At 34.8% G+C, this 23246-nt stretch overlaps 1 protein-coding gene across 6 annotated transcripts in view; it reads right to left on the bottom strand.

Annotated features, from left to right (window-relative positions):
• The window catches only part of Gpc5 (glypican 5), a 1275996-nt gene that overhangs the window by 1012612 nt on the left and 240138 nt on the right, over positions 1–23246 (bottom strand). For all 6 annotated transcript variants that reach the window (XM_063246926.1, XM_063246927.1, XM_063246929.1 and 3 more), the window contains exon 3: positions 1113–1807. In XM_063246926.1, the coding sequence (XP_063102996.1) occupies positions 1113–1807 (695 nt within the window). The remainder of the gene's footprint in view (positions 1–1112; positions 1808–23246) is intronic.

Raw genomic sequence — 23246 nt, 5'->3', positions numbered from 1 at the left:
CGTTCTACATTACTCTATGGGACATGAGAATCATTACTAAGGGAGTCTGGGAACATTTTTTAAATGGCATTCAGAAAGTAGGATTTTTAAAAAACCCTCATATTCCTTGATTTGATGATTCTGTTTCAAAAATACTTAGTCTACTAGAAATAAAACAGCATGATTGTGTTTATGTCACATTTGAAAAAGTTATCACACCATTGCTATGAAAAATTTTGGAGACTGTAAAGAAATATTTTGAACATCAACTTACCATGTCTGTACTTCCTGAAGGTAAAATGGAATTTTCTATTTTAAAGCCTCATACTTCTGAAATTCTAATAGCCACTCACTTTTTTGAGCACTTTTTTGAGGCACCATACTAGACAGTTTGCATACACAATGCTTTCTTTCCTACCCAAAATAAATACTCTGCAGGTTGTGTTACTATTTCCTTTCTCAATAAGCACATCAAGGTTCAAGCATGTACTGCTACTTTCATATAACTATCACTGATCTTAAATTCAAATCTATGTTGCTGATTTTTAAAAGTTCTTTTTCAGCACGTTTGCAACACATAATGATCACATCCATCACAGGGGATAACACAGTTTAATTCTTGCTTCTTGTTCCCTTCCTCTCCCCTTTCTTCAAAGCTCTATTGCCATTTTTTTCTTCAATTATTTCCCTTTTCCTTTCTCGCCTCCCCCACTATCTTTTATTCCCCTTCCCATTTGAACAGTTGTTTGACTTCCTAATATCTGCCTCCCCTTTTGCTCTTTATTTATACTTTGGCTTTTTCACACAATAAAACACTGCAATATGCAAACTGGCATGCCTGATTAATCTCGCTTAAGATTTAAATTGGAGCCTTTGCCTCCTCACTGAATGCTCTGAGAATTCTACTTAGGGCAGGCAGGCTGATCAAAATGTTGATGTGACATTTGTAAAGTATAATATCTTGAATCAAATATGACGACCCATGCACGTTCCTACTATTTCTTAAAGTACTAATCTGTTGGGAGCCATAATTTGCAGTCCCTCATGATGTGCTTAACCCATTAAGTCTGTGCAGGTCACAGCTAATGCTGAATTCTAAGAAATCAGATAGGAAGCGTGTGGTAGCTGCTTACCTGCTCCAATAACTTGTGTCCATTGACATGAGCCTGCAACAAGGCATCATTAACCAGCAAGTGGAAGTTCAGGAGCACATGTTCAACGTCATAGGTCCCATGCATCGCATTTGACAGCTCTTCTAAGGACCGGATGTACGTATGCCAGTGTGGATTAAGCTCAGCCATGTGTGCCAGGCAGCCCCTGACAACATTAAGGCAGTATCCCATACACGGCTTACTGAGAGTCAGGCCCTGGCAGTGTGGGCAGTACTGCATCTTCAGGAGGGCTCTGCTGCACTCTTTGGAGAAGTGGAGATGGTCCGTAGTGTTGATGACTTCAATGGCCAGATTGAGAGCCTGCAGAAAGGTGCGGCTAGGCAGCAGAGACCTCCCCATCTGCCCCATCACTCTCTTGGGAATACTGCCAAATGGACTAATATCCCGCCGAGCCATGCGGATGCATTCTGCATATTCCAGGGAACTGTCTGTCACACCAGGATTAATGAGATGGTTGTAGACCAGGGGAAAAAGACTGTCAAAAAATCTGTTCACAAATTCTTCAGGACTGACATCTGCCCCAAATAAATAGAGTCCCACATCAGTGAAGAACTCTTGAACAGAAGCAGCAGCTTCTAAAGCCATGTTCCTGTAGGTGTTACAGAAAAGTCTGCTGGTGTAGTTCTCTGCTTGTCTGATGAGAGTTTCAAGGGTTTCTGTAACACAGCAAAGGTACAAGTTGCACTGACTTAGTATTCACATTAAAAATGGCCAATTTGCTCCAGAAGTAAAACTGAGTTTAGTGCACCATAACTAACCTAAGGATCAATCATAAAACCAAAGGACAATGGCTGGACAATAATGGGCATTACAACACACAAGATTCATAGTAACATGTTTGCTACAATCAAAGTCTACTAATAAATTCAGAGATCAAAAGTAAGTATTATGTATAGGTAGTTTATCACTGATCTTATTTTATAATCACTCATATCCCATTAATGACAAATGCAACTCATATCCTGAATTCACTATTTATAAAAGATAGCAACATTAAGTATTTGATCTTCTACATACTATATTTTTAAAGTCTTCTTTCATCTTTTTAGAATGAAAGTAGACTATGCATTAATTACTAATAAGAGAAACCAAATTCTAAAAAAATTAAGAATTCTTTTGCTTTTTAACATGCCCAAACTAAAAAGTAAGTAAAACATGTCATAATTAGACTACCTGTAAATTATCAGGCCTCATTAAGCAGTGGGAAAATTATGAGTGATTTTATACTGCGATAGTAAATAATAATGACCTCCTTATCAATTACGTTCTGCTGTTCTTGTCATCCTATCTTCAAAGACTGCTGAGGGGTATTTCATTTCTCACCTAAGTAATTGATGCTCCCAAATCAATTTCTCCATAGAAAGAACCGAGAATAATTTATCAGCAAATTAAGGAAGAAATGTTGAAAATGGGATCGGAGTAATCAGCAAGTTAAAATGGTATTTCAAAATGATGACATTAAGCAGCAGAAAGTTACCTTGGATGTGCTAGTAATTATATTTCATCATTAACCCAAATAATGATACCTGGATTGTATCACTATGTAATTAATTATAAAAATAATCAATAAAATTATCTCCCATGGCTCCAATCTCATCGTTCTTTTTAATTAGGCTGTAGAAGACCCCACCATAATTCAGTACCCAAATCACCAGGTATATTATACGAAGAAATGAAAGAACAGTAGAAAAAATGAAAATCAAATAATAAGAGCAGGGGCTGGGGGTTTAGCTCAGTGGAGTAAGCCTGTTTGGCAAACACAAGGTCCTGAGTTCGATCCTCGACACCAAAAATAAAATAAAATAAAATGATAATAATAATAAAAGCAGAGATTCAGGAAAAGCTGCTAATAAATAAAACTGGATAATAATATTATTCTCACAAAAGCAAAAGAAAACAAATAAAAAACAAGACAAAAACTTTATTTTTCATGAAAAAGTACAAATGAATACAATCTCCTGAGTTTTCATTTTGCTCTGAGACTCAGTCCCACCAGGCTTGAGGCTTCAGTGTAATACAACCAGGTGCACCTATCCTGCAACTACAGGCAACAAGGTTAAAAACACAGCATATTACAAACTCAGGAGCCTGTTAACAAGGTCGCTCTCCTGTGTGTCTATTCATTCCCAGTGCCCACTGGACTCACAGGTGTCCCCACCCTGCGGCTTGTGGTTAGACACACCCTGTCTGGCTGGGTCACACTGAGTAAAGAGGAATTGTATTGGGCTGCATAGTTTTATACAATATAGTAAGTACACACATATAACAAAACTTCCTACTTAAGATTCTTTTTATTTTATTACATTCCCAACCTGGGGAGCATGTCTTCTTCAGCAACAACTCCGTAACAGCAACTCAATCAAAATGTGAAAGAATTACAAGGCGGTAACTGAAGGCTTCAACTGGGATTAACTGCTCTGGCAAGCTTGATAGCATCAATACCCTTGTTTCCCAACTGGCCTCATCACTGGATGCATACGAGAAAATATAGATTTCCAGGTCCCTTCTAACTTGAAAGGTCTTTCTTGACCCAGGAATCTACATTTCCTGAGCAACACAGGTGATGCTTTTGACACAGCCAATGTGAGCAACACTGTAATTGCAGATATGGAAAGATGTTGTCTGTTCTTACAGAGAAGGCTGACCAGTGTTCCATCATGGCAGCCCAACCCACAGCTTCAATATCAGCCACAATCTCTGCATTCACAAATTCACAGAGTTTCTGTGAAAATCAAATTGCATTTGTTGTGGCTTAAAGTAAAATAAAACTTGTAAGCTTATGTTTGTCTCCGTAACATACTCTATTTTCTCATCGACGTGTGGGTAGCTATTGTTAGATAGCTCTCAAATGAGCTTAGTTATCAATAATATTTAAAATTCATTTACAAATTAATGAATTTATTGAGATTAATAAGGGTAGTTAAAGCGTATCCCCATATCACATCCATTCTTATATGCTTTCCACTAGGGTTTCCAAGGTGTGTGTTACAGATGAGTTTGTGAATTAACATCTGCCATATTATTCTCTGTGGAATAGTTTGATTGTTGCTGACTCAGAATACAAACATTCTATCTGATTTCTGCCAATTCTAAATGATGACTAAACATGCATTCTTTTAAAAGTCAAACATAGGCTCTTTCTTTACACATTCCAAACCCAGTAAGTTAAAATATAGTAACTGGGGCCAGTGATATAGCTCAGTGGCACAAGAGCATGCCTCGCAAGTCCAAGGTCTTGAGTTTGATTCTCAGTATAATACATATATATATATATATATATATATATATATAGAGAGAGAGAGAGAGAGAGAGAGAGAGAGAGAGAGAGATTGAGGACTCTATGGAATTTATCTGTCAGTAACTGTAACTCTATGTTTTTAATTTATTTTGTGAAAACAGCATTATTAGACAATATATTTGTTATTTAGGAATACTTATTCAAACACAAATATAGTACCTCCAAATATCATTTATTAAGTTCACTCACACTAATAGTAATATACTAACTCTAATTATTGCTTGAGTTTATAATTAAAAAATAAATTTCTGACCAAAGTCTAACATCCTGATTCTATTTAATCTCAGATTAGTCTTCCTCTTAGTCTTACTCTTTTCTGAAACAAAATAAACAAAAATAAGAAACATAGTCATGAAATTTTAAAACTTCAATATTATATATAATTTTAGCTTTCATAACTATTATTTTAGTTACTTTGCAGAATAGATTACATGTTTTCAAGGATTAATAATCTTACAAAATATTTTGAATTTCTAAACAAAAATGGATATAAAAATAGGCTTACTTTACTCTGTTACTCGTCACAATTTAAAGATGTTTGCTTTTAATCTATTTTAAATTTGATATTGAAACATTCCAGTCAATTGGGTTATATAAACATGTTATGTGTATATTTTATGAGTTTTTTTGGTGGGGGGAGGGATGTACTGGGGACTGAACTCATGACCTTGCACTTGCCAGGCAGGCACTTGGACTATTGAGCTAAATCCTCAGCTTTGAGTATATTTGTGATCATAAAAGTTTCTTAAATCCAACCAAAGAAAACTGTACACTACTGTTGTTCTACACATGCATTATTCTTAGCACTTATGGATAAACATAGTTTCATGAATTTTTGTTCTTGATCTCCTCAAAAAATTTTAATGCATGAATCCATACCAAAATTAATAATTTAGAATCAAATCACTGGTTAATTTTGTCAATAATTTTTAAAGTAAAAGTTGATAAAATTAGGAATTAAATTTACAAAATTAGTTGATATTAACTCTGAATCTGAAAAGCTATCATTTTGTTCTCAGATCATGTTTATCAGTGAGTTAAGATTCATAGAATTGGGGCCAGGGATTTAGCTCAAAATCGTGAGGTCATGAGTTCAAACCCCGGTACTAAAAAAAAAAAAAAAAAAAAAAAAGATGTATAGCATTAACATTATAATATTAGCAAGAATTTAAGCATTCAAAAGTATTTGTTGTTCAAAAAATCTATATATAAAATTAGTTTTTATTAATCCAAGGTAAATTAGGTGCTGAGTAATTTGTTGTCTACCTAATTATTAAAGAGAAATTATACTTTTCATTACAAAGTTTAAATATATAACAAGTAGCCCCCATTTAAATTATACAAGTAGTAGTGTTCTATCCATATGCTAGTGATATATCACTGAAAATAAACATTTACCAGGTCTGCTTAAGGAACTTAGGGAACAGACCATAAAAAACACTTTTGTGTGATTGTCATTGATAATTTTAATATGTTTCTCTTTCAGTAATAGGAGATTAAATTTATCAAGACAGAAAAGCTTCCAGCTTCACTCTGAATTCCTGAGTGGTAGGTAAAATGAAAGGCTATAATCTGTCTGAATAAAAAATTGTAATATTTCCCATCTTAATGGAAAATTAATTTAAACATAAAACCATTTTTGTAGAATCTCACTAAAAAGTGAAGTTAGAATGCATGACATTTCTCAATGTCTATTTCAAGTGTCAATATTAACATTCTGTGATAGTTTCATGAAAAACACAAGATAAGGAACAGTATTTTAACTTTTTAAAGCCCTTATTCCCTTTACAAACTTTTTAACATACAGAAAAGTGATCACTGACACTTAAGCTATGAATTTAAATTTAAATGAAATACTGGAGATAAAATTAAGTGACACTGATTTCAAAATTAAATGTAACAAATTGCAAATTCAGTAAAGATTCCTATGGAAGTGGAATCTTTATACGTGGGGAAAATTTGATATTTAGGGTTTTTATGGATTCAAAGATAAAAATTGAATCCAAAAAGTAATGATCACGAAATAACAGTTTAACTCCTCACAATGACATGAATAGACATTTTATGGCTCTTTTAACATATTTTCATATTTTTGATTTATGAGCCTTTTAAAATAGAAAATGTTAAGTATCCATTACACTTTAAGGCTACAGACATCCTCAAATACAGCAATGAAATAAATGAAAAAAATCAAATCATATCAACCATAGATAATCAGATAATTTTACAATGTATATACGTGTTTAAGAGTAATTTTTAAAGGTAACTTAAATTTTTGTGCATTATAACTCTCAAGTCACAGATGGTTTTACTGAAAAGGTATTTCACTGTTACTCTTCTACTTCAAAGATACTTTGTAACTGACACGATGAGCTTACTGCATTAAATTACAGACTGTTGGACAGAGAGGAAGTCACATTAAAAGTAATTTCTCATCAGTTTTTATTGTACCTATGTTAAAACAAACTGGCTTTTAAATGCTTTCTATGATTTTAACAGGAACACATTTAATAATTCATCCAATCATCAAAAGACCATTACAGTTATTCTGATGATATGCATATTGAAATAAAAGCAATTATATATTTTTCCAGCCTAGATGTTTTTATGCTGAATTCATCCCATTTATTTGCATATTTCCTCATTTTTTCAGAAAGTAAAATGTGTAATAAAAGTTCTCTGGGATATTAATTTAATGACATATTTTAATCTTATGCAGTATGGTTTATAATATAATTCTTCAGAAATTAGTCATCTATACAAATAAATAGAGTGGAATATTAATCTGTATCACCAAAAATTAGCATACTGGTAATTAATCAAGTCTATTAAGGCAAGCATTGCATTAGAAAAATGCTTTCTCAACTTTTCTTTATCCTCATTTCCCTCTTCATTAATTTGGGCATCACAGTGCATCACATTTATTTCTAATATAGTTTTATAATCATTTATGTTCTAAAAATCAATGTAGATTTCAGTATAAATTTAAATTCAATTAAGCATTTATGTAACATAAAATCAGTGTTGAACAACTAATTGTAAATTATTTTACAAATTATTTTAAGGTAAAGATTTTAAATCAGATTCTCCAATAGACTAAGAAGAACTAAGAAATATAACCTAGAAATTAAAAAAAATACAGAACAGTTGTTGACTAACTTGTATAATTATCTATTTTCACACAGAACAAGTAAATCAATACCCTTTATTGTTACGTCTCCTTCCCCTTTTGTTTTTCCTATTTTTTTGGTTAATTTCACATTTTAATACATGGGTCTCGTTTATGTAATTAAGTAAAAAGTTTCACTCTAGTATCTCATAATTCGTGCCTTCATTTTCTTTTTTTAGGCCCCTAAAGAAAATAAAACGATCCATATTTTTGTTTCTGTTGTCACCTGTTTATCTCATAATTATTCAGTCCTCCATTCACCTACTCAGTATAGTAGGAAAAAAGTATAACAGCCAATGAATGGACATGATTCTTTACTAAGTGTTAAAAGCAAATGGAGGAAAGCAAATAAAAAACAAGGATAAAATACTGATTTACCGACAGCTCTAGGTTCATTTGTTTATATCTAATTCATCAAAAGATAACAAAATTAAGTTAATTGATCATCCTACTGCCAACGAGAATCTGTATAAATTTAGCAAACATATCCAAACTACACACAATATTTGTTACTATAACAAATTTTAAAATCCCTCAAACTGTTTTAGGCAAATGCTTTACAGATTGGCCATTTTAGATAAAACGATCAAGAAAACAATTTCTGAGGGGACAAAACCACCGAGCAGAGACTTCTGCGAGGAAAAAAATGCCACCCGTGGGAAATAGAGTGGATTGTGTGGGCACAGAAACCTGAATGCAAGATCACGAGCTGTGAAGAAGCTGCCGACTGTAAAGAAAACAGAGGAACATGGATGTGTTTTGAGCCCTACAGTAAGAGAAGCAGGAAAGGCCAGATCACAGATGGCTCAAAGACCTAGTGTTTAGATTACAAATATGGGATGCGAGGCCACCGGAGAATTTTGAAAGTGGGATAAATGTGATCTGGTTTGCAGCTTCATGGGTCACAGCAGCTGCTGGGTGGAGAACGGAATCTTGGGGCAGGGGCAAGTGCAAGCAGGGAGTCCAGTTAAAAGGCTATGGAAACAGTCTGGCTCCCAGATACTGGGGTGCTGCATTGTGATGATAGAGTAAGGAACATTAAATAATTACATCATCCACACGCATGGAAAAATAATCCGTAGCATGTGTCCTTGTATGACTGAGTGTACAGGGGACAGGATAAAGGAAGACTGAGGTATAGGGCTCAGTGGCTGGTGCAGTGGTGTCCTTAAAAGAGACAGGAAGCACACTGAGGCATGCTGCTTGTGTATGGTGCACTGCTTCAGCAAAACACAAACAAGAAATAGGACAGGAGTTAAAGCAATGCTTGGATAACTTTGCAAATGCTTAATATAATGGAGTCAGAGAAACAAGATAAACCCTGGATGGGTTATGAAGACAAAGCTTTGTGATTCCAGGAGGAGAGACATTTTACTGGATATTCAGATAGCAATAAATTAATGTCCAAGCAGGGGAGACAGGAATTGTTGGATGAAAATCCTAGAAGAAGCAAAAGGGTGTGATCCAGGGCACTCGTGAAAATGACAAGACTGGATATTGTAGTTGATACTGTCATGCCAAAAATGATGGCAAGAGAGGTGACAAGAAGTGAGTCAGATAATGAAGGTAACTATGTAAAGAGACATGATCAGAAGTCTGGTAAATGGCAGCACGAAAGACCAGCAGGTGGTGAGACTCCTGGCAGGCATGTCAAAGAGGATTTTCAAGGAGAGCAGGAGAAAAATTATAGAATAAGAAGCACCACTGCTCAACCAGAGGGGTATCAGCTTCTTGTTGTTGTTGATACTAATTGCTCACACAAACTTGATAGCTTCAGCACCAGAAATCAGAAATTATTCTGGATGCCAAAATCTAGTCTTAACACCTCTGGGCTGAAACCAAAGAGTAGATGGCCTGCACTCTCTCTAAAAGCTCTAGGGGAGAGAATCTGCTCCTTTTCCCCAGCTCTTGTATTCCTTACAGTGGTCTGGTTTATGGTCACACCTCTCCAATCTCCATCTCTGGTCACACTGTCTTCTCATGAGTGTGTGTGTGTGTGTGTGTGTGTGTGTGTGTGTGTCCACGTACGTAAAATCTCCTTACTTCACCTCTTTCTATTTTTTTTTTACTTAGAGAAAAAAAGCAATACAGAAAAAGGGTAGAAATAATAAAGAATTTCAAAAAAATAGTAACTGAGAAATTACATATTGTCATCTTAGAAGTGTCATCTCTTTTTAAAACTGCTATAAATGAAGTTGAGAATGGGCTTTTTGGGGGTAAGATTATGTCAAAATTATAACAAAAATAAAATGATAAGATTACACATAATTTTGAACAAAATTGAGATCAATCTTAATTTAGTATATTAAGACCTCATGGGGGATAATCAAAATTAGCTATTGAAATTATTCTCATTTTAAAAAATGAACTCCTATTAATCTGGTGAAAATAAATGAAAAAAAGGAAGAGTGAAGGAGTTAAGAATGGTCTTTTCAGACCCATTCAGCTATTGATCACTTGAATTGATATACTGATTATTTCAAGTTGAAATTGCTTTGGAAACTAACTTCAGAATCAATTGTTTGCCTTCCTTCAAGTGTAACAAGACAATATATTCTTTGGGGAGGGGCATTCTTCACATACTGAAGATACAAAGTAGTCTTATCCCTACAGACTGGTAATCAGGGTGCAATAAACCTGAATAAGCAAACTCCAAAGCAATCTTTATTGTTCACAAGTTTATACATCTCCCCACATTACTCTTAGCAACATTCCTAGAATTTACTGTCCTAAACTAAAGAACCATTTGCCCTTTTATTCCTTCACAAATTTATTGTCCATGTTTAAAATGCACAAAAGCAGCATACGCTGGTCATATCTTTGGATCTCATTCTCCTGTGAAGAGAATGCAAATGTAACTTGAAGTGAGTAAAATGTCTACGTTCTTCTTGTTAATTATCTCTTGCATTAGTTTCTTAGATTAAAACTAAAAGGGAGGTAGTGGGGATCTCCAGCTTCTCTACAAGACCTGTGTGTGTTTATGCTGATGCCTGTTCAGCTAAGAATTTCCTATTGTTTGTAATTATGAACTGGAAAAAGTATCCTAATCTACAGGAAAGAAAGATATCACATAAATTCATTATCCCTAAACAAACTGCTGAGAAATAAATACTCTTGCTCTTCTATCACCTTCCCACCACCATCAAAAAAAAAATGTCAGAAAAAATGGATGAAAGGGAACCTGAAAATATACTAAATTTTACTTAGAACAAGGAAGTAGAGGTAATTTCAAAGAAATGTTTGAGGATCTAGGCAAGGCTCCTGGTCAAGGTGCATAAAGTCCATTAGAGAATCACGAAGATTTAGGTGGCTGGGGAGAGGCATCTGATTAGTTCAGATCAGTGGCTATACTGAGCCACAGAATGGCTCAGAGGTTTCCACTTAGCCCTCCCTCACCACAGGCAATGGCTTCGCCTCAGAGTGCACAATCCTAGCTACGCTCGCCAGTAGTGGTGAAGCTATGGCACACATGCTGTTTGTATCACCGAAAGCTCTAAAAGGTTCGCCATCCCTGCTTTAGTTTCTAAATCTGATGCTGCTGATTTTCTTATCTTCTGTATTAGTGACAGCTCGTCCTCTGTAGCCTAGGCCAGATATCCTGGTTCTTGTTCCATAAAATTATGTTCAAACTACCGCGTCACATTTATGATATAAACTGAAGCTCCCAGTGAGTGACTTCCACACTTATGTGTGCAGCTTTCAAAGTTTTGGACTTTAAAAACTTTATACTCTTAAAACTCTGTTAATAAACTGGGTATGTTTAGCATGGTGGGTTATATTTATGTACAAATATTGGTACAAAAATAAAATTCAGAATTATTCTTTAAACAAGTCTACTAAGATAACCACAATGAATATAATTATATTAAAATATATAACACAGTGCAAAGAAAATATCTCTATATTCCAAATTAAAAAATTAGTAGGAAGAATGTTAGTATTTTACATCACTGCAAATTGCATGAATGGTTCGCTTTCTCAGAAAGAAGTGCATTCTCGTATCTGTAGTCTGTTATAGTGTGTGTTCTGGATGAAAAACATGAAATAAATTCTGCCTCATACAGATAGGTCATCTCTAAACGCAGTGACAGTTAGTATTCTTTTCAGATCTTTGTTAGTATTATTCTGTGATATTAGACCAAAACCGAACAACTACTAATTGATTCTTCTAGTTGCTATATGGACCATGAAAAAATATCATTGAATATTGTGTATTCTATTAAATAAAATTCATTGTTAGCTACTCTTTATGATGGTTATGTTGCCCATCAGGATTTTGCAGGTCATGGACAGACATTTGAAAAATGAAGATTTCCCCAAGAATGGCACATTTCATCACCTTTGCAAGTATTACACAAGTGTCAAACTCATGGAGATGGATGTGTTTGCTAAATTTATCATTTTATCTTGAAAGTTCAAATGTCATTGCCATGGTTTGGATAAATGTATCCTAAAAATGCTTATGTTAAAGGCTTGGTTTCCGTTAACATATGGTGGGGGCCCTGGGGCTCTTGCAGACATGTGAAGAGCCTTCACACTCTCACAGCTGGGCTGCCTGGCACAGCAGGGCATGCAAAACTGGGATTCTTGGGCCCCGTGGCTGGCCTGAGTCCTGCAAGGGCTCTGGGGAGGAGGAGGTTAGATCAGAGCAGGCAGAGTAGCCAGCATCACTGAGCACTCAGCAAAGGGTACAAGGGTGTGGGCTTTAGAAGAAAGACTGAGAGAGAGAGAGAGAGAGAGAGAGAGAGAGAGAGAGAGAGAGAGAGAGAGAGAGAGAGGAGCTAGCTGGCTGGATGGGTGTGCCCAAGGGGCATGTGCAGGACTGTGCCTTCCTGCTTCCCGCTGGCTTCCCAGAGGAGGGTGCAAGTGGCTTTGCTCTGCCGTGAGCTCTTAGCACACTGCGTTGCCTCCCCAAAGCCTCGAAATAGAGCCAATTGATTTGGGACTGGAATTTCCAAAATGGTGAGCCAAAATCGGACTTTTGTCCTGGTAAGGTATCTCATTTTAGCAGGGGACAGCTGACCTACAGAGTTATCATTGGAAAGAAAATATAGTAAGTTAGCTTCCTTAAAATTAGAGGCTCATTTTATTCGAACAAAAAAAAAAGTGGAGAAAAGATGTATCTTGTTCATTTTGTATCTCAATTTCAAAAGTGATTTCATTGAGATAGAAATTATATTTCAGTATACCAAAGACATGCGTTATGCACTTTTCTAACTTTATCACACAATATGAAAATATGTGTATGTGTGATATAAGGACTGTATCTAACGAATAAAGCTTACTGTTTCATGAGGACATTCCTACAACTGGCTTCTAAAAAGTTTGTTTGTAGAAATAAAATATAACAATGATTACCAATACCTTTGGGGCCACTAATTTAATTTTGCTAAAGTAGTAGTTTTGCTTACCATTGATTTTTCACCATTAATGCAAATATCAATACAAATAAAAAGGCAAAGAATAATATGACAATAGTTCATTCCTCAATAACACTGAAAGATCTCCAGTATTCCAAAACACATTTTGAGAATTGCTGTTATTAAAAAGCATATCTCTGTAAGATCTAATAACTTTAAAGCATAACATACCAACCTGTATCCCCTTTTTACTAATGGTTCTCTATTTTCTCAGTACCTTTCCATATTCCTTAGTTGAGCATAGCATCAGGCTTCTAGGCAAGATTCAAGGTTTTAAACTTGCATTTCCAATGTCATCGATAACACTTTTATGAAAACATTTCCCTTAATTTTCTCCTTGCTAGAAGATTAAAACCTGTCTCACCCAATCTGGAATACAGCTAAGAGGGCTCCCGCTGTTCTTCGGACCGTTGGTCTTCCCTCCAATTCTGAACATTTGAAATGTTTCTATACTTCTTTTCATCTATTTATTTAAGTACACTGTTCATTCCAGGAGCAAATCCAAACCTCATATAATCTAGAAAGCAAGAGAATTTTATTTGCATGATGAAATTTCTAAAACATACCTAAAAAGATACCCAAAAGCGAGAAAAGCCATTTTATTAAGCAGCATGTGGCATTCTAAATTGAAATGAATTAATTGGGCTTACTTATCTAAGTATCTAATGATACTGATATCTACATTCTAAGTATATAATGATAATGTTATCTACATTCTAAGTATATAATGATAATGATATCTACATTCTTTTTTTAAAAAGTCAACTCCATAAATTCCACAGATGTGCCAGGGGTTTATCTCAGCAGTACAAGTGCCTGGTTGGCAAGCATAAGGTTGTGAGTTCAATCCCCAATATATTAAAAAAAAAAAAAAAAAAAACTTCCACTGATGCACAAAGCAACATCTCCAGCTAAAAATCTTAACATCCTCTAAATAACTACAGTAATTTAGTTTCCTTTGTTGTAGCTATATTAATCTTTTATTATACGAATTCATGACAAGTCATTTTGATCATATGTATCATTCTAAGAATTCTCATGAATTCTTGGGCTCTTAGTACCAAAAACCTTTGGCAATTTTTCCCCAAGAGTAATATATTCATGTGTATCACAGCTTCTTAAATCTCCCTTGTGCTATGAGTGTTGAAATAATTTCTTACAGCATCATCTTTAAAATACATCTGTTTCTATTAACTGTATAGTAATGGCTAAAGAATTTCACTGAATTTGTCTAAGTCATTATACAAACTTATACTGAAGTTTAATGTTGATGAATGCTTACTACCATATGCTCTAATATATGAGAACTGAGGGGAAAAATATGGCTTTGATTCTACTCTGGAAACTTTTGAACACCCTCATCATTGTCCTGAAGACCGGATGGATCACATAGCTGACTGGCATGTTTGTGTGTCCATTAGTTACAATGAGGCAAGCAGGAAGAAATGAAAAGTATTCAGCCCAAAGCTGCAGACAGCTTGATGAATATACAGTTTCTACCTTGACAAGACAGAAACTTCTTCAGAAAGCAGGCAATCTTTCAGACAGTTACATTCTTGCCAAATAGCAGAAGGAAAAATTGCAATACTTTCTGATAACTGAAATAGGTTATAAAGCATAAAATAAATCAAAACAGGAGGAGTTTGTTTTACTACAAGGTTCATTCCCTCCCTCATAGCTGTTAACAGAATATACTCTAAGAATAACACGATCAAAAGCAGAAAGAATAGGGTATAACAATCATGGAATTGAGCTAGAGGATGCTACCAGCTCTCCTTCCTAAATTCACTAGGAATCTAAATTTAAAGTTGAAGTGTTCCAAAGACATGACATTTAGGAATGAACATTTGAGACAATTATTAATTCAAAGACATTAAATTATCAAAAAAAAATCATGAACATTTCCCAATTCAAAAGAAATTATATGCCTTGTTTAATAGATTTAAAACAGAGTGGAACACCACATTACTGCAGTTTTCCAGAGCAAGGTCAAAGCATTTGGAATATCACTGTGTTAGCAATAAAAGAGAACTTGGCAGATTAAACTAATTTTCATCTCCTGGATGTCTCCATAACCAGCTTTGAGGCTATAGCTCTTCTACTAAGCCAAAATTAAAAACAAACCTTCCAATTTAAAAACTGTTCTCACAGTTCCACTGCCATGCTTAATACAGTCAAACCAAGGGGTTCGGTAGCTAACACACCAAATTATATAAAACTAGAGATAAAAATTATTACTTTTCTAAAATTTGTTTTGCTGGAAATAGATATTAGCTCACATTTAAAAGCATTAAAAAGTAGAAAGCATTATTAGGAAAGTGCTAATTAGTATTAAGCTTTAATGAAGCCAGTGAATAATGATACCTCTGTATTCCACTCCTACTTTTTTTTTTTTTTTTGTCTTTTTCTTTTATTGGTACCGGGGATTGAACTCATGACTGCCTGCTTGCAAGGCAGGTGCTTATGCCACTGAGCTAAATCCCCAGCCTCCACTCCTACTTTTAATTCCCATTTTTTTCAATTTGTAAGAATTATGCATGGTGCTGATTATGGTATTTTTGGATTCCAATCCAATCACAAGTGTTACTTATTTCACCTGTTTTTTCCACTTTGTTCATGCTGTAGTCCATACTTTCTGTAGTAAGAGTTCATTTGGGGTTTCTATTTTCAGTTTACATGCAGATTCTACCTCCCACACAATGCAAGCACGTGACCTCTGTCCACAGATGGGACACACACAGGTTGTGGTCCTGGTGTCTACACGTTATGCATCTTAGGGCCAGCACACTCTTCACTCTAGCCATAAACAAGAAGAGCTTCTTATCAAAATAATTCTCCGGATGAAACTTACAGTTATCTTGGTAGTTTAAATAATGTCATATAGTCTCCCATGTATAATTTGTGACAGTATACAATACGGTTAAGAAAATCTTTTGTAAATAAGTAGAGGAAGAGGGATTGAAGCAGTGGGTGGGAATAAAAGAATCAAGATACGTGATGGGCAGGAACAGATTCCCTATGATGAATGGGATTGTCATGTCTATCTAAAATGTATCAATAAATTTAATTTAAAAGATAAAATATTACAATTAGGGAAAAAAGAAAAAATATATTTATCTTCCAACCATGAAGCCTGTTGCAGTGTTCAGAATGATTGTTATTCAAACAGGATTTACTGTGCTTGAAGGAGAACATAAAAGAAAACACACAAGATGTGGTAAAATTTCATCAACAGTATTTTAGTAGACATTTACAGCACTTCATGTACTTAAACTACTCAAAGTCACTACCCAGTGTGTTAAACAGATTTCAAGCAATATCAAATATTACTTTTTAAATTATTTTTCTAAAAACATTTACAATATGCATTACAGTATATTGGTCAGTAGTGCCTGATATGATCTATACTAGGACATTAAAATAGGCTCCTATCCTATAGCAGAATCTCTTAAATCTCAATATGCATAGATTAAAGTAGAGCCATCAAGAGCCTCAGACTTAGTAGCCCTGGGGTGGGATACACATATCTAAGTTTCCATCAAATACAAAAACTTCGGAGCCTGGGATTTCTAAATACTCTTAAGTCAATATACAATTTTCTTTATGGCCTAGGTCTACTCTATTTTTCCACTAATTCTCTTTATCCACCCAGTTCAGCATCTACCACACATACAGTTAATGTTTTGTGTTTTCAAGTCTTCACAATTCCTTTTCTTCTTTTATCCTTTCCTATCTAGAATATTCCTACTTGGGAACAAATGTCATCTTATGCATGAAGTTTCCTTGATCAGTCAGTCTGCTAGTGTCACTGGATCATACATCTGTGTTCAACCAACTCTGTATTAAAAATTTTGGAAAAACTCTGGATCAGTACTATATAACATAGAACTATTTTCTTCTCATTCCTCCTTAAACAATGAAGTATAATGCTATCTACACAGCATTTACATTGTATTAGGTGTAATACATAGTCAATGGATTATTTACAGTACATGGAAGGACTTGTATGAGTTATATTCAAATACTATGTCATATTAAGTACTCAAAGATCTGCAGGGTTTGGTGTCCACAGAAAATCTTGGAACCAATCTTCTATAAATATAAAATGAAAAGGATATATTTTACTATTTAATACCAATGGACAAACCACTTTATACATGGAATACATGACAGTATTTCATAATTATGTGATGACGTGAATATATGTCCACTCTCTGACAGTTTACAAGGTCAAGGACCGTACTTTATTCACCACATAATTCACTTTATATAGTACTAAAACATTAAAAGTATCTAGCATTTGTTTACTGAGCAAAACATCCAATGTTACTATGGCAGTTATCAAGTAAATCTACTCACTGAATATTCTGTACATATCATATAAATGACATATTTAATGTCAGTTCAATTTTTAAATTTAAGAGATACTCTCTTACTACCCATATGCCCAATGTTTTATACCTTCACCTGATTTACATTACTTTGATATACAAAACAATATTTTGTCAAAGGAAAAGAAAGTGCTCAAAATGAAAGAACAACTGGGATAGAGGATAAGAGAATTTTAAAAAGGTAAAAAGATTTTGTATATATACACACATATATACATATGTATGCACATATGTGTGTAACATATGTATACATATATGTAACATATGTATACATATATGTATGTAAATATATACAAGATAGATAACTATACTACTAATTTGTTAGTTCATCAAAAGAACAGCTTGTGTTTTCATTGTCTGACTGATGATTTTTTATGCCTAAATTTTGTAATCTGAACAACTACTTTCAAGATACCAATATGCAATATACTGTCTAGTGTTAATTTCGTATTATTTTTGAAATTCTGGATTGTTTTTATCCTCTTTTTGCTTTGCTTTTAAAAATAAAAAAATTTTTAAAAATTGTTTTTGGGGAAAAGATAATAATGACTGCAAAGTTCACTTTTCAGCTGTTTATACTTAAGACTTAGTAATAAAACTTTCATGATCTTTTTCATTGTGAAAGACAAGATATCTTGGGCTCATCAGATAATAAAGGGGAATGAAGACTAGAAGATATTTTGCATAAACAAATGAGTAGGGATTTTCGGGGAACCCTGTGACAATCAATGTCGATGGGCTGTGGTAAGAAGACTGACTGGGAAACTGGGCTGCACATTTAGCTCAGTGGCATAAGTACCTGCTTGGCAACTGCAGGGTTGTGAGTTCAATTTCCAGTACAAAGAAAAACGAACAACAAAAAACACTGAAGAGAGTTATAAGGGAATTTGGATTGCTACTTACAGGAATAGTTTTTAAATATCTAGAAATAGAAGTTTTTGTTTTAAGCAACCATTAACTCTATTAAATCCAAACATTTATTAAGTTATACATAGGAATAGTGAGTTAGTTATATGCTGGGAGGTTTGAAAATAAAGACTTCCATGGTCCAACCACAAGGCGGTAATGAAAGCGTACGCTCAGGTAGGGTGACAGCCAGCAAGCTTCAAGGTGGGAGCCGTCTGGATGTGGAACCACAGGTGGTGACAGAAACATAATTTCTCTGGGAATACTTAGGAGCTGTGTGCTGGGTACCAAGTTTATTACAGTAAACTGAGTAAACACTGGACATATTTTATTTGAACACTGTAAGAAAGTGTGAACCAAGAGAACTGAAACATTAGTAGTGCCAAACTTACACACTGGTGTCTGGTCGGGAGCTCACCACCTCCACCACCCGATCCCGCTTCCGGTTCTGGCCTGCTACTACCATCTAAGGTTAGCGAGTTGTTTAGTAATTCTGTGTTCCTGTTCTTTATCAAACAGCAATAGTCACAGAATTTATCTGATAAGTGAATATTACAATTAAATCAGTTAGTTTTTAAAGGTCTTTGATCAGTTCCTAGAAGATAGTAGTCTACTTTTTCTTAATTAAAAAATAAAAAGTCCCACTGAAACTCTCATCTGCTATCAGATATCTTTCCCATACCATGAGCATAAAACACATTTACATTCTTATAATAGGTCCACAAGACTGATGAAATGTTTAGAGAATTACTTGGGAACTCTGTGGAATTAAATGTAATAGTTTTTATCATTTAACACAAAGGCTTTTTTATTTCTTTACAAAGCTGTCCTCCTCCTCTGTTTTGTGATTAGAAGGAAGGAAGATATAAAACATGGATTGTAAATTCCAGTACAGAATGAAAAGTTAAACTCTGGATGCCAGGGAAGTTGGAGGGAGGGATCTGTCCCCTAGCGGAAAACCTCCCTGTCTGAAGCTGTGCACACACACGATGCAGCAGATCTGAGGGAGACTCCAACCGGTATCTTTACTCTCTGCTCATTTCTCAGTCTTCCCCACTCACCCGTGAGCTCCTTGAGACCAGGAATGATGCCACCCTTAAAGCCTACTATAATGCTGGCCACAGAACATGCTTCACAGTGCTGGCTCATCTGCTGTACCCTGGAATCTCAGTTCCCAATCCTACCAATGTTGGGGGACCCGATGTCAAAACACAAATATACTTCCCCAGCCAACCTGAGCAACAGAGAAGAGAGCTGTATCACAAATTTCTTAAATGTTTCTATTCTTCCCCAAAAGGTTCTCAAAATGATAAAGAATAAACTAGAAATACTATCTGAGCTCTTGTGACATATTTTACTTAAGCAGAATATTGTTTTTAATTGCCTTTGAGAAGGTACTATAATATTTTTGCTGTCATATTATCTACAAAAAATTCTAAATCCCTTGGTCTCTAGTAGACAAACTCAGTTTTGTTTCTATTACCTTCTAATCAGTACAGTCAGGTATACCCTTTTCCCTTCTGGTCCTCCAGGTCTTTCCTACTGCTCATCCAAATCCCTCCAGCCAAGTTACTTTCCATCTCTGCTACACTGGCATTCTCTCACACGTGACTTTAGCTTCATTTTATTCGTCTGTTTAATGAATCTGCCTTACTGAATCATGAGCATTCAGGAAACAGATGTTGAGGTATATTCATCTGAAACTTACAATATTTTCCAGGGAGTCTGACATAAAGAAAACTTTCAGGAAAAAATTTGCAGAATTACATAATTACGTAGGCCAGTTAGAGATTTTTCTTTCTTCTTTAAGGAAAATATACTCAGTATTTTGGATGATGTCTTCAAGAAGATTGTTTACTGTCTTCCTAATTTGAATGGGTGTTTATATTTTTCTACTGATTTCTTTGTAGGACAAAAGATGAGCCCACGTTTGAGTGACGGTTATGTGCTATAGGATCATGCTCTATTGCTGACCATGATATTAAAAATTATATAGAAATCCAGAAGGAAAGAAAGGAAACAAAAAGTATGAGAGATCAGGAAAGACAAGAATGAGAATAAAGAAGAAAGTGATGGAAATGAAATAGTATTTTTACATTTTTATGTAATTTTAAAATGGAAGTTATTTGTATATGATTGTACAATTAGAACTTTCCAGAAAAATGTAAATAAAGCATAAAGATCTAGGACTTTTTATTATTTACGTCACGAATTTATTCCTTTGTTTCAATTTAATGTTCAAAAATATCAGTCCATATGATGATCTGTTTATTGCAATTGATAATGCCAAAGTATCCACAGCAGAGTGAATGAACTTTGTATCATTGATTTTATAACTTCTCTCTCTCTCTTTTCTTTTACAGTTCTTGGTTTGTTGTTTGGGCTTTCCTGTGTAGCTCAGGTTGGCTTCAACTCATGCAATCCTCCTGTCTCTGAGCCTGTCTAGTACTGAGATTACAGGCGTTCACCATCACGCCAGTTGATTTTGTAAATTCTGGTGAGAATAGACATAAAAGGTAGGGAAAAGAATCATTTCTTTGCTCAAAGATAATCAGGCAGAGAGAAAGAAATATTTTTTATTGAGCTGCTTAGCATTTTTATTCAGCTGCCTTCAATGGACTGAATGGGTGCCAGCTACGCTGAGAAGGCAAATCAACTTTACTCAATCTACTGAGGTAAATGTCAATATCTTTCAGAAGCAGCCACATCAAACACTCAGAAATAATGTTTAACCAAATTCCTAGGTACCCTGCGAACCAGTCAAGTTGACACATCAGTTAACCAATATACTCATGTAACATCAAATATTTGGAAACACTTGTGAAACCTGAGTTGTCTTTTCATGCAGATACAGTTCAATGATGCCCATATGGTGTCAGTTATAGAATTAAAAGGGCAATACTTATAATTAAAATTGTCATTGTCTGGCATATTCCTAGAAAAAAAAAAACATTTGTCAAGGACCTATATATCTAGTAGATTTGCAGATAACATTTGTTGTTTCTAAGACAATGCAAGAAAGGAAAAGACAACAATGCAAGTACAGGCCATTATAGTGAGGATGTTAGGGGTTTTGTTTAACTTGAGAATATTGGCACCCATCCCTATCTCCAATCAAGAAGTATTAACTGAGTGCCTATTATGGATAGCTACTAAAGCATCTGAGATCAAGGAGTCCTATAAGGAGACATGAAAGTAGAAATAAAAACAAAAATAGAGGAGAAAACTTTGACAAGTAACAATGGGCATCCTTCTTCATGTTTCCATGAAACTGTTTCCTGTACTAACTTAGCAACAGAGCTTGGCCCACAACCCTCTTCTATGAGCTCATACAGAGGTAGCTACCTTCTCCCAACGTTTCATGAGGGTGCATAAGCTCTTCTTCTTTGAGCTGTTTGAATATACTCTTCTAAGAGGGACCATAACTCAAGTAAGAAGAACCAAGTGAACAACTGGTATTTATTTGACCAGTTTGGCTACTCCAGAAGCTCAGAACACATAATCAATGAAAAGGTAATACACAGTCATTTGAATAACGACTGTTATTCAAATTCTCTTGAAAAATGTTATAAATCATTCTTCTGGGCTAATAAGATACAAGAGGCTATAGATTTTTGGTTAAATACAATGTAGATTTAAATGCAGGATTACTAGTGTTTCACGATTATTCCCATCATTGATCACAATTCTGAAACACATAACTAAAGTTGACTGAACACACAAACATGAAACGAAGAAGATATGAAATAGTGAAAACTAAATTAAATCAAAAACAAATTCCTATGGTTATTTCCACTGTATCAACCAAGGCAAATATTGCCCAAGTTAATTGACTTAATTAGAGTTAACTTGTGGTCTCTGTGCTAACTATGTCTACATGTCTAAAATAAAGCTCACTGATATGTCCATCTTAAATCTAATTATCCTTTGTGACCACTTCCTAAGTCTTAACTGCTTACCAGTGTTAAACATAAAGAGTAAACACCAAATGATATAGCACTAGCTGTCATTAAAGTTGCCTTTCTGTATGCTCTCCTTTTTGGACAGTAAAAGAGGGTTATAGCTCTTTTTTTAAAAAAAACCCTATCACTTTCTTCACAGAAGAAAATATTTTGGCAATTTCATGCCAAGCTAGTTCATTTTTCAAAATGACCTGCAGACGGGGCGAGATAATCATGTGAAAGCTGTTTTCAGGAACTAAAGAACAGTCCCAGAAATTACTTCATACTCCACAGTTACACCCCACAGTTTAAGGCCCCCTCCAATGGGCATCACCTCTGCAATTGACAAAAATGGGGTTCCAGCCATGCCAAACTATTGACTGGAACAGACAAAATGAGGAAATAAGATTAGTATCAAGTTGCTTGTCGGGCTACGGCCATTGGTATTTCTAGTTGCTTATTTGCATTGTATCAGTCAAGGCAAACAATGACCAAATCATCAGTTTCTGGTTTTGTTTTTTTTTTAAACAGAATATAATCTAGGTAATATCTGTCTTGCTTTAAACTTCCAAAATGAGATCCTTCTCTGATTTGTATCTCCAATACCTGCCTAATCTCACAATAACATTAACTTGTCTTTGATTCATTCCCCTGGTTTATATCATTTTGTCAGATTCTACTGCCTTTTATACTGTGGTTACAACCATGGTCTATACATCCACATGTTTGATTATTGCAACACTCATCACCAATCTCTTCTAATTCTAATCCCAACGAAACACTGATAGATTTATAAACAACAAACACTGCTGTGCACATTCACTCATCAAAATATAGAAGTTTCTCTGCTGATAGAGAGTAAACCTAAGTGTAATGCGTTGGCATTGAAAGCTCTGTATGTGATGCCTGCATTATCCAGTGTTACCATGAGATTCTAATTCTGCCAAGAATTCTCTTGTCACAGTGCTTC

The sequence above is a fragment of the Cavia porcellus genome, unplaced genomic scaffold (assembly GCF_034190915.1).
Source record: "Cavia porcellus strain 051 isolate PalLab524CR breed Dunkin Hartley unplaced genomic scaffold, mCavPor4.1 scaffold_4, whole genome shotgun sequence".
Classification (NCBI taxonomy): Eukaryota; Metazoa; Chordata; class Mammalia; order Rodentia; family Caviidae; genus Cavia; species Cavia porcellus.
The sequence above is the reverse complement of the archived record's forward strand: the minus strand, read 5'-3'. Positions and strand labels throughout refer to the sequence as shown.